Source organism: Bos grunniens, chromosome 4 (genome assembly GCF_055505025.1).
Source record: "Bos grunniens cultivar Pamir isolate PY7600 chromosome 4, Bosgru_T2T1.0, whole genome shotgun sequence".
NCBI lineage: Eukaryota > Metazoa > Chordata > Mammalia > Artiodactyla > Bovidae > Bos > Bos grunniens.
The window spans coordinates 51259483-51275392 of NC_141168.1; the positions used below are offsets into that span (position 1 = coordinate 51259483).

At 48.5% G+C, this 15910-nt stretch overlaps 2 protein-coding genes and 1 long non-coding RNA gene across 4 annotated transcripts; 1 reads left to right on the forward strand and 2 right to left on the reverse strand.

Moving 5' to 3' along the window:
- Positions 1 to 2746: 2746 nt before the first annotated feature.
- On the reverse strand, positions 2747 to 5561 carry HOXA1 (homeobox A1). Its single transcript, XM_086396367.1, has 2 exons — positions 4785 to 5561; positions 2747 to 4271 (listed from the first exon to the last, which is right to left on the reverse strand). The coding sequence occupies exons 1-2, from the start codon at positions 5428 to 5430 to the stop codon at positions 3916 to 3918; spliced, it is 1002 nt and encodes a 333-aa protein (XP_086252493.1). The 5' UTR covers positions 5431 to 5561; the 3' UTR covers positions 2747 to 3915.
- On the forward strand, positions 4171 to 9766 carry LOC147374115 (uncharacterized). Its single transcript, XR_015162465.1, has 3 exons — positions 4171 to 4294; positions 5681 to 5904; positions 9289 to 9766. It is a non-coding gene; the product is annotated as an uncharacterized LOC147374115 (long non-coding RNA).
- Positions 9767 to 9870: 104 nt separating this feature from the next.
- On the reverse strand, positions 9871 to 12794 carry HOXA2 (homeobox A2). 2 transcript variants are annotated; one of them, XM_086396366.1, is made up of 3 exons: positions 12614 to 12794; positions 11629 to 11845; positions 9871 to 10993 (listed from the first exon to the last, which is right to left on the reverse strand). In XM_086396366.1, exons 1-3 carry the CDS (start codon positions 12650 to 12652, stop codon positions 10254 to 10256), a joined length of 996 nt encoding a protein of 331 aa, XP_086252492.1. In that variant the 5' UTR covers positions 12653 to 12794; the 3' UTR covers positions 9871 to 10253. The 2 variants fall into 2 exon arrangements, with proteins under 2 accessions (XP_086252492.1, XP_086252491.1); XM_086396365.1 differs by lacking the exon at positions 12614 to 12794 and having other exon boundaries at positions 11629 to 12156.
- Between the last annotated feature and the right edge of the window lie 3116 nt (positions 12795 to 15910).

Genomic DNA, 15910 nt, shown 5'->3' on the forward strand with positions numbered 1-15910 from the left:
CAGATGGATATTGGGGCTCTGATCGTTGATATTACTCAAACGCAAATGGATTTCAATTCAATCTTGCCCTGTACTTTCGCAAAGAAGATAAACTCTAATGGCCCAAAGAGTTTCATTTCATAGCTTGTGGCATCTGAAATAAATCGGATCTCTTCTGTCAGGCTAATTTAACATTTTTTAAATATTCAGTGTAATTTATTTTAAGTGAAATGAAAGCTAGTGGCTTGGCAGAAAGCTAGAGGAGGTGGCAGGAGGGCCGCTGAAAAGCCTGTCTCCATGCGCTGCACCCTCACCCCCTGCCAAAAAAAAAGCCAGGAAGGCAGAGGAAAGTGTTTTAAGTTTCTAGTAAACACCGTTTAGCAAAAGAATAATAGGAAAGTTATCCCTTTCTCAAAGAGGAATGGAACTATAATTGTTGCCTTTAGCAGAGAGCTCAGATAAACCGCTGGGACTCATTCTAAAGTGACCCATCACTGCATTCATCTCTTCTTGAACTTTCAGTGAACCTGAGATTAAACAGGGGTGAGCAGCTAAGCAGTTTGTTGTTAGCAGCCTTTTCAACAACCCTTTCAGACTGAGTAAATATTGATCGGTTTGAATCTGATTGCCCCAGAGGAAAACACCAGGGCATCTGAATGGCCTCCAAAAGTAAACTTTCAAAGGTGAAACCGAGAACAGACTTCAGAGTCACAGCCCAATTTCAACTCAGTCCTATTTGAGGACACCCTGAATTTCTGGAGTACTTTGAATGAAGGTGAGAGAAGAGAGGAAAAGCATTTGAGAAGTGGAATTTTATACTGCGATCAGCCCAAGTCCCTAATTGAGACTCTTGTCCTTTTAAAATTTATCAGTAAAATGTTATTTTCTATGTTCTATCCTCTGTCATTTCAGTTACCATGGCTGTCATTTTTTCAAGGAGCTAACTGTGCTCTTCAGAGACCTAAACAGAAAAAGAGAGAACTTGAAATAAGATGTGTTAAGCGCCTTTGATTTAATCGATAGGGACAACTAAAAAGATACAAATGTTTTCCTCGTTGAAAGGTATATTAATGCTTCCTAAATGCATTGCTTGTTAACTGATTTATTCCATGACCTAGAGAAAGCTTGGGATGTTTTGCCATAATTCATTGTTCTCCTCTCAGCTACATTAAAACAACCCAGCACCTTGAAGATTGGAATCTCTGGGATTCCAGTGAGTCGGCTCTGCTTTTAGATATTGAAATCTCGGCAGTGGCATGCAAATGACACTTTAACACATTAAAGTATTTCAAAACCAGCCATCTGTTTTGCTGTGTGGTCTTATACTAATAAACAAAAGATACTGTATATGGCCAGGCGGGAAATGAAAGAAAGAGTTGACTGACTTTGAAGTTCTCTTCCATCCACTTGAGTCTTTTAGAAGCAACCCCAAAACCCAGGAGCCGGGCGGGGGTGGGGGGGGGCGCTCCGGGTATCGGGTGCTCTTGATATGGCCGCGGCAACCGCGCCTGCAGAGTCCAGGCTTTCTCCCTTTGACAGGGAACTACAGGAAATCTCAAGGAGGCCTGCAAATTATAAGCTTTTGTAGGATTTCTCCCCTCCCACCCCGAACCCCAACCCATCCTTTGTAAAACACCCTTCGGAAAGGAAGGAAGTCATATGGCTGTATTTGTTTGTGATGCTGTAAAATTTCTGCTCTGCTCTTGGGGCTAAATTACAGCCTCCAAAACTGTGTGAAAGTAAAGGGAACGTGGTAACAGGTCTGGGAGCAGGGTCACTTAGAACTCTTTGCTGGCTTCCTCTATTTGAGAGCAGCAGATACAAGTGTTGGTCAGAAGCAACTTGAATATTGACCAACTTCAGGGCAGCTTCCACAAATTCACCTGGAAGAACCTGTTGAACCTAGAGAAAAAAAATTTTTTTCTGGGTTATATGGCATGAAGTGAGAGCAGTAGACCCTTTAAAGCCATGAGGGCTGTGAAATCAAAGCTGAATCTGATGGGAATGAGATGTGTAACCCAGAAGGAATTGGGAGCTGGGGTTTAAAAAGTGACAGGAAGGAGTGGATATTGACAGGAGGAACTGGAAGAGGGATGCGGGGTTTGCTCAGTACAGACCACACTGAGTTTAAACAGTGGAATATTTTGGCACACTGACAACCCAAAAAGAAGGAAGAGGGGTGGGGTGGGGACCTCATCCACAAACAGCTTTATACTGGAGCTAATTAAATGTGAATCTCTTGGTTCACTGATGTGAGGAAAGACTGACTGAAGAGTTTCAGCTTTTGAAGGAGATTCTGTTTATATATATGTCAACATTGAGTTGGAGGTGAAAAGGTTAGCACTTGACCCAGGAAGTATCCATGTTTGTTTCAAAAATAGATCTGCTTCATAAATTTCTTCACCATTCATTTTTTTTTCCATGATGAACTTTGATTATAATATAGCAACTGCTGGAAGTATCCATGTTTGTTTCAAAAATAGATCTGCTTCATAAATTTCTTCACCATTTTTTTTCCCATGATGAACTTTGATTATAATACAGCAACTGTTGCTCTTTTAGAGAAAACCAACCTATTCCATAGACAGTGTTAGGTGCAATTACACTCATAGGAGAAGCTTCAGCTACATGATGAAAAGCTTTTACTTTTTTTTCCTCAAGAAAAGGCCCACCTCTTTGAAAATACACACCACGCTTCTCCCCTTCCCCACATGAAATGAGCCAACTTTGGAGAAACCAGCAAATTGCAGCCATGCTGAAGCATATCTGAAACTTGAATATATTTATTACAGACATCTTAAGACCCGTAAACTCTGCTCTGGATCACACCACCCCGGGATCCCAGAGCTGTTCATGATTGTACAGGAAATGGGAAATATCACAAAAGGATAACTGATAGAACTCAGTGTGGTACTTCAGGAACACCAAAACATTGTGCAACATGCAAAAGACTATTCACGAATCACACAAAATATACATTCATTGTGCCATCCATCACATTAACAATTGAGCTGAAAATACATCATATCCAGCTAAGATAACTGTGGGAGGAAGAAGCTGGTTTGAATAATACTTTTAGGTCCCAGATAATCCAGCACAAATTTTAAATAGAGTATGGCCAGAGAAACAAGAAAGGGGTGTGGATGGGGAGAGATTTAGCCCAGGAAGCAAGGTTTCTGACCCTTGTATTCTGCAGGCCTTCTTAACTCACTGAAAGAACAAACTGAGACTACCCTCTGAGGCATCTGATTGATTTTAAGTGAGAACTTTTATTCTTTAACCTATAATCACATACAAAGTTGTACCAGCTTTGAGAGTTTGCCCACCCTGTTTTAATCTAAACATTAATCTAAACATTTCTAGAAAATCTGTATAAAGATAAATCTTTCAGGACAAAGTATTTACAACCAGCAAACTCACGCACATGGAATTAAATTAAATTAAGGGATGAATTAATTGTGTAAACACGCTCGTAGAGAATCTCTTCTTCATGAGCTCTTGGACTCTCCTCTCTCTCCAGCCTACTTTCAGGGCAAAGTAGGAGAGAACTGTAAATATACAGATAGATAAAAGATGAGAGGCCTCCCTCTGATATATTTCTGCTGGCAAAGGAGACTATTTTCCAAAGGGCATCTGAAAGGAGCAGTAGGTTCAGTCGAAATCTCCTAAAAGTAGGGGTGTTAGGGGCCATCAGAAAATTGATGCTGGCACTCAAGCTGCATTAGGGAGCTAACACCCTTTTCCCCCTCCCCCCCATCAAGTCTCTCATCTAGAATTCTCTGGAAACACATTATCCCCAGCCAGGAGTTCCCCAGATAGGATCAGAAAGGAAGAGAGAGATTGTAAATGGAAAGGAAGATAAGCTAAGAATGTGCTTTGGGTAAGAAATCCCAGCCTGAGGAGTAGCCGTGGCTGCTGAGTGGGGCTGGGGCAGCCTCAGTGGGAGGTAGGTAGAGTGTCTGAGGTAGAAGAACCCGGGGAAGGAACACAGGGCGAGGAGCTGGACTTCTCTGAGGATTCCTCAGCCTTCTCCTCACTTCCGGTCGGAGTGGCTGGAGAGATGGGCAAGAGACCCTCCTTCTCTCGCTTCTTCTGCTTCATTCGGCGGTTCTGGAACCAGATCTTCACCTGGGTCTCATTGAGCTGCAGGGAGGCGGCAATTTCCACCCTTCGGGCGCGTGTCAAGTACTTGTTAAAGTGAAACTCCTTCTCCAGCTCCGTGAGCTGCTTAGTGGTGAAGTTGGTGCGTACCGCATTGGGCTGACCCACGTAGCCATACTCTCCAATTTTCCCTGGGGGGCAATGAGAGGAAAAGGTAAAAATGTTTATAATCATATCAGATTCCCTACATGCTTCAGAGCAACCTTCAGGTAAAGGGGGGAATCAAGACTTTCTCAACCTAATCCGGGCTTGGGAGGGTAAGTGATGAGGTGTAAAGTGTTGATCTGAAGTCAACCATTAGCATGGTCAGACCGTGATTAATGGAGCCTGGAGATATTAACAGAATGCCCTCCACACACACACACACACACACACACACACACACACACACACACACACACACACACACACACCTACCCACTTCCTACTTCCTAAACCTCTAAAATTCAGCCCCTTTGGAAACACAACAGTCCCAGATGCTCCTCTGCCCCCAAAGGACCTGGGCAATCTCTCCACATCCTATAACAGAAGTGGGAGGCCAGAACTTTTCTTAAGAAAAAAAAATGATTAATTTTCCTTGGAAACTAAGCATACCAGCTCCTTTCAGAATCATAAAGGAGCATTCATGGAATGGCAAGACTGACCTGTTTTGGGAGGGTTTCTTTTGACTTTCATCCAGTCAAAGGTTTGTGCTGGAGAAGAGGTCTCTGACGCAGGGGAGCGACAGGCTTCTTGGTGGCTGGCGTGGAGAGGGGACAAGGAGTTATTATACGTGGCCAGGGCCAGGCTCTGGTGCTCTTGTCCATATGAGTGGTGAATGTACTGAGGCGAGCCCACCGCGCCCCCGGCATAACCCTGGTGGTGGTGGTGATGCTGGACCATGGGAGATGAGAGGTTTCCAGAGTAAACAGCGGGAGCGCACGAGGGGTACCCACCACTTACTTCTGCTTCCTGATTTAACGCGTAGGGGCTGTAAGGCGCGCCGAAGTTCTGCGCGCTGTAGCTTGGACCACAACTCGAGTGGGAGTAGGACACTCCCAGGTTCCCAGAAGTCTGATAGGTGGTCGGCTGGGGGTGGTGATGGTGGTGGTGGTGGGGGGGCGGGCTGATCTGCACCCCCCTGCCCACTAGGAAGCGGTCGTCGCTGCCACAGCTGTTGGCACTGACCGCGCACGACTGGAAAGTTGTAATTCCGTGGTCGGAGGGGTAGGCTCGCGCTGAGCAGGTCCCCGAGTCGCCACCGCTGAGGATGGGGTATTCCAGGAAGGAGCTCATTCTTGCATTGTCCATCTGTCACTGAGTGACCGGGTCCTGCGAAGTCCTGGGTGACCGTGCCAACTTTCTCACTTCCTCCATGGGGCCCGAGAAGAAAAATGATATGAATGTACAGTGCGCAAGAGGGGGGGCGGGAGGGCGGAGGGCGCTACGGGAGGGGCACGTGATTCTATCAGCCAATGGCGGAGCCTCCTGAGAAAGTTTGTTGGCTCCTGCAGTGATGGATCACCGTTTCAGTGGCATTTAAATCCCCGGCGCTCCTCAGTCTAGGTGACGCGCAGTGGCCCCCCCAGGCAGCCTGGGCGGCGGCAGCAGCAGCTGCGGCGGCCGCAGGGGCAGAAGCGGAGCGCTAAGGCGAAGGGGAGCAGAGGCTGCTTTCTGCGCGCGCCGACTCCGATCGCCCTCCCCGCTCCGGGAGGTGGGGGCTGGAAGGCATCCCCCGTCACCGCCCCCCTCTCCACCGCGCCCAGAAAGATGAATTGGCAAAAGGTGAGAAGCAAGAAGGGCTCCGCGATCTCTCGGGCTGGGAATCAGTGGGGAGGAGGAGCTCGCTGGGCCGCCACCAGCACACTGGCCGAGCCCGGAAAGCCAGGAACTGAAAGGGTCGCTTTCCGGGCTCTTTCCCTTTCGTCCTTTCTATGGTGCCTTGAGAAGGGCCGAGAACGGTGGCGTAGGACATGGTTAGGCCACTAGGTCTCTAAAGTCGGGATGGAGAGGGAAGTACGCAGAGGGCTGGTTCGGAGGAACCCGAGTGGGCGTGGAGGGAACGAGGGCAAGAAAGGAAACTTCCCTTCCTCAAGGAGAGTCCTGAAGCCTCCTTTCCTCCCGCCCCCTGCTCCCCCCCCTACACACACCTCCCCACCCTTTGGCTATTAGTGTGGCAACCGGGAGCTTCTGTAATTCAACGCCTGGGAGAGGGGGTGAGCCTTGGGAGCTAGGCTTGCTGGCCAAGGCTGGGGGTGGCCCGGCTCTTCGCCCTCCCTCTCTCCTCGCTCTCCGCCCCTTTCTCCTCCCCACTTAGCTTTGCTCCGGGAGCCCTACGGGGAGCAACTCCGCCGCTGGATTTTGAGGGGTAGGAGGAGGGGGAAGAGAGATGACGATAGCGGACGTGGCCAGCGTGGGGGCCGGGCCCTGCGCTGCAGGCCATCTGCCGGCTCCCTACGAACCAGGAGCCTGCAGGCTCCCACCCGGGTCTCAAAGGGTGAGACCACAGCTCCGGCGAAGTACGATGAACTCCTCTTTCCCACCCCCACCCACCCCCGCAAAGTTTCTTGTTTTCTGGAGGGGGACGTTAGAACTGGTAGAGCTTCTTTTATCTACACCTCCCCCCCATTCAAGTGGGGGTGGGAGCTGGCAGGTGGGAGGGGCGGGGGACAGATGGCTGATGGTGGACGGGACATTCTCTTCTTCCCCAGCAACACCTCCTCCCTTTTGTAACTGACTGTGTAGTTCCTTGTGTAAACCTGCAAGTCTACCCCTAGAGAGACACGTGCAAATCTGAGCGTCATCCCAGGACAGCGTTCCTGTTCTCCATCACCTTCCTCTTACCCCGATGCCCACGGGGTCGTTAACTGCTCTTTATTATTAGGCCTCGTGTCAGCCTTTAGCTTGTAGAGAGAAAAGGCCAAAAAGAGGCAAAGAATTGATGCATTCTTAGGTAAAAGAAGTCCAGACATCATACAAGAATTTTGCAGCCAATGCTGTACATATATTACTCTGACCATGTTCACCACATGGGGATCCAACGGATCAAATTTATCTGATCGTGTGTGGCTTTGGGGTTCCCACTCCCCTCCAGCTTTCCCTCCCCGGTTAAAAGAAGGAAATTTTGCTTGACGCAGGCACATTTCAGAGGCGTTAGCCTTTCAGGTTTCTGTGTTCTGTTCTCCACCTATACAAATTCCCTCCTAATCTGTCTCCTCAAGAGGGAAAACGGACATACATTTGACTGTGGATTCCTTCAGAAGCAAAGGCGCATTTTCCCCTAAACATTTCCTTTTGAAAGGTATTTTCCTGTGACCTGTGACCTATCCCCAATCATAGTTAAGAGGGAGGCCCGAAAAGGTCACTCCTGTCTCCCCCCCGCCCCCCATTTCAGCACCTAGAGAACCTCATCCTGAAGAAGAGAAAAGGCAAGGAGGCCCTCCTGGAGGTGGCTTCCTTGGGAGTGCCAGGCGTCCAGCCAGGGGGGAGAGAAGGGGCTCTTGGGGGGAAGGAGACAGGACATTAGGGGGTCCAGGCTGGCTTTGCGGACGACCTGCTCTTCCAGCCAAAGCTCGTCGGTAGGTTCTGGCCCTTGCCTCACTCCTGTCCCTTTGTTGGCTTCCTCGGCCCGGGTCTGCACGACCCCCTCCACCGCAGGGCTCACACCACAAAGTCACCCCAGTCTGCAACCTTTCTCCTTCCTCTGCTAGTTCTGGGCCTCTGAGCTCCTCTCTCTGCACCTCTCTTCCTCCCTCCGGGCTTCTTTTCCCCCCTCCGGGCTTCTTTTCCCGGCCTTCGTGGGTGGAATGTTTTTCTTGGGATCACACATAAGCTTTCGCTCGCACACAAGTCCGCTGCACAGCGGCGGGCTACCGACCCGCCTCCGCGCACCGCCCGGGGCAGGCAGGCTCCCGCGGCTGAGCCGACTCCGCCCAAGCTGGTCGCCCAGAGCGCCGCTCTCCCCGTTCGGCTCACAAAGGCAGCCTCCTCTGGCCTCGAGCCCGGGGGCTTTCGTAGCGCGGTTCCTTCCCCACCCCCACGAAATCCCAGGGCTCATTCCGCCGGGTAGGAGACCCGAGGTCCGTGGGGCATGTAGGCCAGCACCCCACGACTCGAGCCAAAATCTCTTAAACCGCCCGTGAAGACTGGATGAAAGGCGAGCCCGGTCCCTTGCAAGCCGCTTGTTGGGCTCAAAGCGCCTTTCATGGCTGTACTAGAAAGGGAAGGAGCGAGGAAGAGACAAAACGCCGCCGAGGCCTGGAGCTGTTCATGGCATCCGCAGCTCAGCCAAGCTGCTGTTGTTTTAAAAGAGCAATAAAAATGAATTATGACTAAACGCCTTCTAACTTAATGCCTTCGGACGGGGATCCCCGGCAAATACGTAAGAGGATTTTTATTTGTGCATGTGTTCCTGCAATTGATCTCTTTGATGACATTCTCATTCATAGAAAGCGTTTGATTTATGAGTGGAGGATGAATCGCAAACAGCAGCGGCTTAGCCCTGGCCGCGGCCCGGCCGCCTGCTCCGCTCCGCTCCGCTCCGCTCCGCGCGGAGGGCAGGAGACCTACCCGGGTCCTCACTCGCCTCCGCCGCTGCCAGGATTTAGGGGGCAAAAGGTGGGGGAGGTAGGCAGTAAATCCGTGGAGAAAGATCGCGATTTCCTCATAACTTCCAATCCTTTGCTATTAAGAGCCGGGTTCTTAAATCAACCCACCCCCCACACATGTTGCTTACACTCTGCGTTTTCTCACGGTAAGTAGCCATCAGAACAGAGCTCAGTAAGGGAAAAATAAACATGGGGAGACATAAGAAGGGAGAAAAAAAAAAAAAAAAACAGAACAACCCAGCAACATCCCTAGATCACATTTTATTGATATTTCATTTAAAGTGCTTTTTCTCTTTCTCTAGAAACTGGGTTAATCTATAACCTGGGGTGTAGAAACACTCCACTTTAAATCTCATCTTGCTAACTTGACTTCAAAGCTTTAATGATCCATTATTTGCCATGTAAACAGATTTAAGAATGAAATATTGATTTTTCTGACCCTGGGGAAAAAAAAAAAAGAATCCTAGAATGACTGAACCAGAGGATTGGAAAGAAGCCTTTCTGAAGTGCATTTTCCAGCTAGTAACCATTGTTTTGTTTTATTTTTGTTTTTCTGTTTTAGACCTGTTTGCCTGGACCCATCAACAGCTGGGAGACTAATCAACCACACTGAAAATGTTTTGGCATTTGTGGGGGAGGGAGTTGGGATGTAGATATTTGAAACAAACATGTATAAATAAATGAATTGTTGATAACTTAGTTATTGACCTGGAGACTGGTAGCTTGTTAAAGAAACTCCATGTTCCTCCTTCCTGGAGTTGGAGGTTTCTGTAGGCACTTTATTTCTCCACTTTCAAAAGCTTGGGCTTGGCCCAACTCAGGCTGCCCAATCCTGTTTCTATTGCCAATTTAAATCTATGGCTTGAACCTCTATGTTGAAAACCTAATCCATTCCCTTAAAAAAAAAAACAAAAACAAAAAGCAAAACACACTTCTCAGAAGCCCTAACCCTTTTCTGGCTTTCCTTATTGTTGCTGTTTCTGTCTGTTGAAGACTTTGAATATGCCCATTCAATAAATATATTAAAATTGGAAAAGAAAGTGGATTGTGACCAGAATTTTATTTACCAAGTTAGACTAAAAGAGGAAAAAGAAACTGTTATGAGCCTTGAGAAAGAGGGGGAGGAAAAAAATAAGAAAGCTACTTATAGCAAAGGAGAATTTATTCTACCAAAAATACGCATGACAATGCACCCTAACGTAATACAAAAATAAAAAGAAAGTGAAGATACAATTATATGATCACTTTCTTGCAGGCCTCATATATTGCTTTCAGGAAATCACATAGAGGGTTGTTGGATTAGATTTAAAACAACTAAAACTCCAAAATAGTCTGGAGAAAAGATGACTCTGAAACTGGGTCAAGGGAATCACTAAACAGAAAAATCTTCCAACATTTAAAAGAGGGAGAGGGTAAGTCAAGAAGAAAATAAAATAAAAATTAGAATAAAGGAAGGCAAAACCACCTGGTCAAAGGGGTCTTTTTTTTTTTTTTTTTTTTGTGATGCTTTGTTTTGCTTTAATGTTTTTAGTAATTCAGATGCTGCAAGTCAATTGTGGTGAGTGTGTCTGTAAAAAAGTCAAAGCTGTCAGCTGAAATATCTACTGGACTGTCGAGGGAACCCGGCAAACTGGGCGAGACTGCATCTGAAAGCTGCAGGCAGGAATCTGTGGAAAAAACATTAAAGTCCTGCAAAGAGGGGACCTCGAGGGCCTCGGGACTGTCATTGTTTAGGCCAGAGCCACAGTTCTGGCCCATTGTTGACAAGCAGTTAGGAACAGTGGGTGACTGGTGCTGAAAATGTTTCAGATTTTTCTCATTGCTGGTTAAAGGCGAAACTGGGAAACTTTGGGAGTCGCCATTGTGTCCATTGGAAGCCTGCTGCTGAGAGAGGGCATTTTGCTGAAAAGTGTAACCTTCCCTCTCCAGAAGGGCCCCGGAGACGCTCAGGGCTTGCTCAAAGAGCGACTTCTCTTCCTCGTCCTCGTCCACTTTCTCAGAGTCTTCGAGGCTTTTAAATTTTCCTTCGCTGTTTTGGTTCTCCTTGCACTGGGTCTGCCTCTTGTGCTTCATCCTCCGGTTCTGAAACCACACTTTCACTTGTCTCTCAGTCAAGTCCAGCAGCGCTGCAATTTCCACCCTTCGGGGTCTGCAAAGGTACTTGTTGAAATGAAATTCTTTTTCCAGCTCTAAAAGCTGCGTGTTGGTGTAAGCAGTTCTCAGGCGCCGAGAGCCCCCGCCGCTGCCATCGGCGATTTCCAGGGATTCTGAGGAAAGGGAAACCAACAAGAGACACACGCACAGTTGGAGGTGGAGGGGTCCGAGCGGGGTTATTCCACTGGAGAATAAATATAGCAGAAAAGATCAACTGCAACAAAATGGCCGCCCCTGGATGCAGTAAAGCTATTGTGCTGCCCTTCCTGGGAGCCTAGCCTGGGGAGACCCCATCTCTTCCACCTCCATCAGATTCCTGCCTGTAGCTCCCCCCAACCTCTCCATCCGGGAGCAAACTTTATATTAGCCACACCACAATTTATAATTAATGCATCAGCTGCTTAGCTGAGCAAGAGCGATCTATCACTCTTCATTACTGTCAAAAAGCCAAACTCTAGGACAACTAGACAAGAGGAGGTCAGTTCCAACTCAAATAAATCATCCCACATTACACAAGTTAGGGAAAGTTCCCCCACCCCCTTCTTAAAAATATATATATGTCTCATTGTGGATCCCTTGTCTCCACATCAAACCCACTCCTGAGCCCACAGGGGAAGGGAAAGCAGCCAAGCATCTCTCCCTCTCCCCCTTCTCTCCCAGCCCACGCTCCCCTCCCCCATAACCGCTCTCAGGGCAACCCAGAAGGGGAAGAGGGTCCCAGGACCTGGGGCCAAGTCTTTGGACTGACCTTTGTGGCTGAGGCAGGCAGGGCCGGTGGCGGAGGCTGCCGAGGCGGGCGGCAGCACGGTTTTCTTGGCCGCCTTCTTCTCCTTCATCCAGGGGTACTCGGGCGGCTGCAGGGCGCCGGCGGGCACTGGGCTGCCGCGGCTGCCCGCGGGGCTCGGCTTGGGGCGGCCGCCAGCGCCGTGGCGAGGGTGACTGCCCGGGTTCAGGCTGGGAATGGTCTGCTCAAAAGGAGGAGGAATCAGTGTCGAGTGTGAAAGCGTCGAGGTCTTGATTGATGAACTTTGAAATGTATCAGCGACAGGGGGAAAAGATGTCAGGCACTCAGCGAGCGACGGCTGGCTATTGATAAAACCAATCTCTCGCTCAAATTCGTAATTCATGGCCTTCTCCTTGGAGCCCCCTCGGAGAAAAAGTTCCCTCTTCTGGAGGGGTTTGGGGGGGCAAGGCCCAGGAAAAAGGCGAGCGCAGAGGGGGAAAAAAATCTATCATAGAAGATCGCTGCTGGGGTGTTTTTTTTCTAATTCACTGATTACAGCCGTATGGGGACCGCGCTACTATTAAACTATTGAATTCATGGAGACAAGGTTGAAATTGGACCGAATTGGCTGTCACATGATTGCTTCTGCCCAATGACAATTTGGGCTTTAATCAAAAGAAGCCACTGTCTGTTTGATTGATCCAAAAAAGTCGGGAAGGAACGCCTCATTGGGGGCCAGCGAGGCTTTATTTACACTTTTTTTCAGGGCAAAAATACATATATGTGGGTGTGGGTTGGGGATGCGTGGCAGTGCGTGAGGGCGAAGGTGCCTGCTTGCCTCCTGATCCACACGGAGGTGGTGTGTGCGCCTGGGAGTGTGTGTGAGTGTGCGAGTGCTGAGCCCCGCTGCCGGTCCCGCCGGCGGCCGCCCTCTGCCTCCCCCGCACACTCCGCGCATTGTTTGGGACTGTCGGGAAGACGCCTCGCACCTCACAAATCATTTAAGCACCTCAGTCTGACGCCTGCAGTCATTAACAAAGTAATCCATTAATCTTCAAAGTTTTGACACCCGAGGGCCACGCATCCCAGCCACACAAGTTCTGCTAAGGCAAGAGGAAGAAGCAAAGGGAGAGGGGAGATGAGACGGAGTAAGGGGCGTCGGGGACAGAAAAAGAGAAGGATTATTTAGGGGGCTCCCCCCTTTTATTTCTGTTTTCCTCCTCCGCTTTTTCTAAAACCAGTTCCTGGATCTCAGAACTGATCTGCCTCTGTTTTCCTTCCCGTCTTTCCCTCTTTTCCTCTTTTTTCCCTCTTCCGTCTTCCTCCTCCCTCTCCCCTCTGTACACCTCTCCTCCCCCCACTTCCCTCAGGCTCTCACCCCCCCCTCCCAAAGCCCAGCTCGTAGTCCGCGCCCCCCGGACCCCGGACCCCGGCCCATTGTTAGCCGGCTTTTCCACGACAGCTTCGCATCTGGCTCCAGCGGGAAGCGGAAAACGGGAGGCGGCTCTCCTGGCTTCCCGACCCTCCTGCGCCATCAACTTTTCAGGAGTGGCTCGAGAAAGATAGAAGCATGTGCCAAGCGAGACAACAACCCCAGATCCATGTGCCCAAATCCCTGTAGCCAGGGCGGCGGCCAGCCAAAGAAATGCCGCCCCGAGCAGGCGCGTGCGGCTCCTGGCATTCTGGGTTTCATACCCGTAGGGCTCGGGTGCGGTAAGTATTTCTGATTTCGAGGAAGTCTGTTGGAAGTTAGCAGCACGGAGGGAGAAAGAGCTTGCTTGTTCTTTTTTTCTTTTTCTTCTCCTTCCCTTCTTCTCATCCTTGTCGCTCTGATGGGGCTTGTTGATTCAGATGCAGTGAGTGCTCCTTGGCAGCCAGAATTGTCTCCTGAACTGTCCTGCTTCTTGGCCACCAGGAATGTTTGCACTCAGGGTCTGTTGGAAACAGCACCGCGGGTGAGAGAGGGCGACCCAAGGAGGAATTATAAAGGTTCTGTTTCTCTGTTCACTGTCTTTTTTTCCAACTCGGAGACTTGAGACTGAGCGCATCTTGGACTGTGCTGGAGGGTTCAAAAGATAACACCTTTAGATACCAAACAATAACTGCAAAAATCCACCAAGGCAGAAAAAGGGAAGGAGGCTGAGAGAGCAATCTGAAGGTATCTCTTTTCCCCCACACCGAGGATGATGATTCGCTTTTGCTTCTTTGAAATGGACCAAGTGATCAGACTCCCCCTGGCCGGCAGGCATCAGTGGCAGGAAAATAAATCATTCTGATGGCCAGGGAGAGAGAGATTGTTGGGGGAGAAAAATCTACGTAGAAAACAAGAAAGGCTGACCAAGCCACAAGGACAGGACTCCATCTCTGAGGCTGGCATCAAAGAGGGCTTGGGTTGGAAATTAGATAGAAAGTGGCCTCCGTCATTGACTAGCCCAGAGCAATGCCTTACAGATAGAGAAGCTATTTTGGAAAATGTGAGGTTTTTTCAGTTTTCTTGCTTTTATTCCAAACAAAGCTCTGAAGGAAGTCTGGGTGCGATCAATCTTGCTCACCAAAAGCCTTGACAGCTTCTGGCCCTTAAGAACACATTTCAGCTTCGAGCTCTTTCCAAGATCAAATGTGGCCGAGCAAAGAGGAGAGCAGGAAACGCAAGTAAACAAGGAAAACTAGTCTTTTTAAAGATATTTTTGGCAACAGAGTTAGAGGGCTGCTTTTAGGAAAGGTGCTTTGCGGACTTTGGGATGGTGACTTTTGGCATTTGCTTTTACCAGAAAATATTGAGGAGTTTAAGGGGAGGGGGAGTGTGGAGAGGAAGCAACGCTGCCCCCATATCGCTGAGGCTTTGTCAGGGGCTGCGTGGGTGAGAGCTTTCTGCTCGCCTCAGCGGCCTTAATTCAAATACCATCTGGAAGAACCACCCCCCCCCCCAGTTTTTTTTAACCACTCAACATTGAAATCTTCCCCAAATCTATTACTTTAACTCAGGAGATATTTTAATACATATTTCTTTTTAATATCTAGAAAACGGGGGTTGAGATTGATATTTTTTCTCTGAAAGTCAAAATGAATGTCTTGACTGGCAAGATATGGGAAATCATATTGGAATCTCACTTTAAAAATCTGCCCTGAAGGAAGGTGGACACCTCCAAACCAGTTCTTCCTCAGCTAAAGGGTAGATTTTAGAAACTATAAATAGTGGTATCCCTGAAAGATTTTTTTCTTTCTGGATGGGTAGCTTTCTCTCTCTCTCTGCCTTCTCTTTCTCCCCTCCCCCCCACTGTCCTGTATTCTCCCAGGTAATTTTACACACTTCTCTAAAATTATTACTTAACAGAAGACTCCCTTGTCTGCTCAGCCTACTGTATTCATATATGAACAAGCAAAAGGGTGGAAGCTACAGTCCTAACTGGAGAAAAGGCTGGTTTTCCAACTTTGCATTTCTGAGTTGCGCCATATTTCAGCAGGGATGTTGGAGTTGGGTAGAGAGCAAAATCTACTTCTTCCACATCCTAAACTCTTTTGAAAAGAAAAAAATAAAATAAATATAGCAGGAGCTCCAGGACAGATTTGGGGGAAGCACTTCTAGCAGTGAAACATCCAGCGCTTTACAGCTGCCTGGCTTTGCATCTTCCCAGTCTTTTTCTTTTCTTTTTTTAGACTTCAGGAGGTTCCCTAAAAGCAGCTCCTCCAGGCCCAGTAGGTACCCCTAAAATGGCTCCATTGCCTGTTTTGAAAGCTCATCTTCAGGAGTTTCTTAGGGGAAAGATAGAGGCCATGATGATGTATATTTTGGATTGCAAACAAAATGGCGACATTTCCCATCTCTGCCTCTGAAAGATACAATCCAGGGAGATGGGGGTTATATTTCTCACATCAGATGCTCCTGATACCCAGACACAGGTGGTTCCTCACTTTCTGCTTTGGAGGGGGCAGTTGCTGATGGGGATGCAGTTCTGAGGTTTGCGTTTTCTGATTTTGGTTTCTTCTCTGAGCAATTCTTTAATCTGAAGATGAAAGTATTTCCCTTTCCTGTGCCTGCCTTTGCCTCTGCCAGCCAGTCAGTAGGCAGCCCTCCTTAAATCCAGCAATAGAAATATAATGTTTAGCTCCTGTAGCATCAAATAAAATAAGTACTTGTAAAACTGCATTTTTATTAGAAAGATACCAATCTCCTCTCTCTCTCCCCCTCCCCCTGGGCCATAAAAGGAAAACAGGGAGGGAAGAAGGAGAGGAAATAAATCCAGAGAATGCCAAATCCTATATTCCGGGAAGAAGCCAATGCTAGGAACAGTCTATGGAAGGACTT

Excerpts from the sequence above, each read along its gene's own strand:
- HOXA1 (XM_086396367.1), bottom strand. The coding sequence starts at position 5,430 with ATGGACAATGCAAGAATGAGCTCCTTCCTGGAATACCCCATCCTCAGC. Across the intron at positions 4,272-4,784 it reads AAGAAACCCTCCCAAAACAG|GGAAAATTGGAGAGTATGGC; the intron begins GTCAGTCTTGCC and ends ATTGCCCCCCAG.
- HOXA2 (XM_086396365.1), bottom strand. The coding sequence starts at position 12,007 with ATGAATTACGAATTTGAGCGAGAGATTGGTTTTATCAATAGCCAGCCG. Across the intron at positions 10,994-11,628 it reads TGCCTGCCTCAGCCACAAAG|AATCCCTGGAAATCGCCGAT; the intron begins GTCAGTCCAAAG and ends CCCTTTCCTCAG.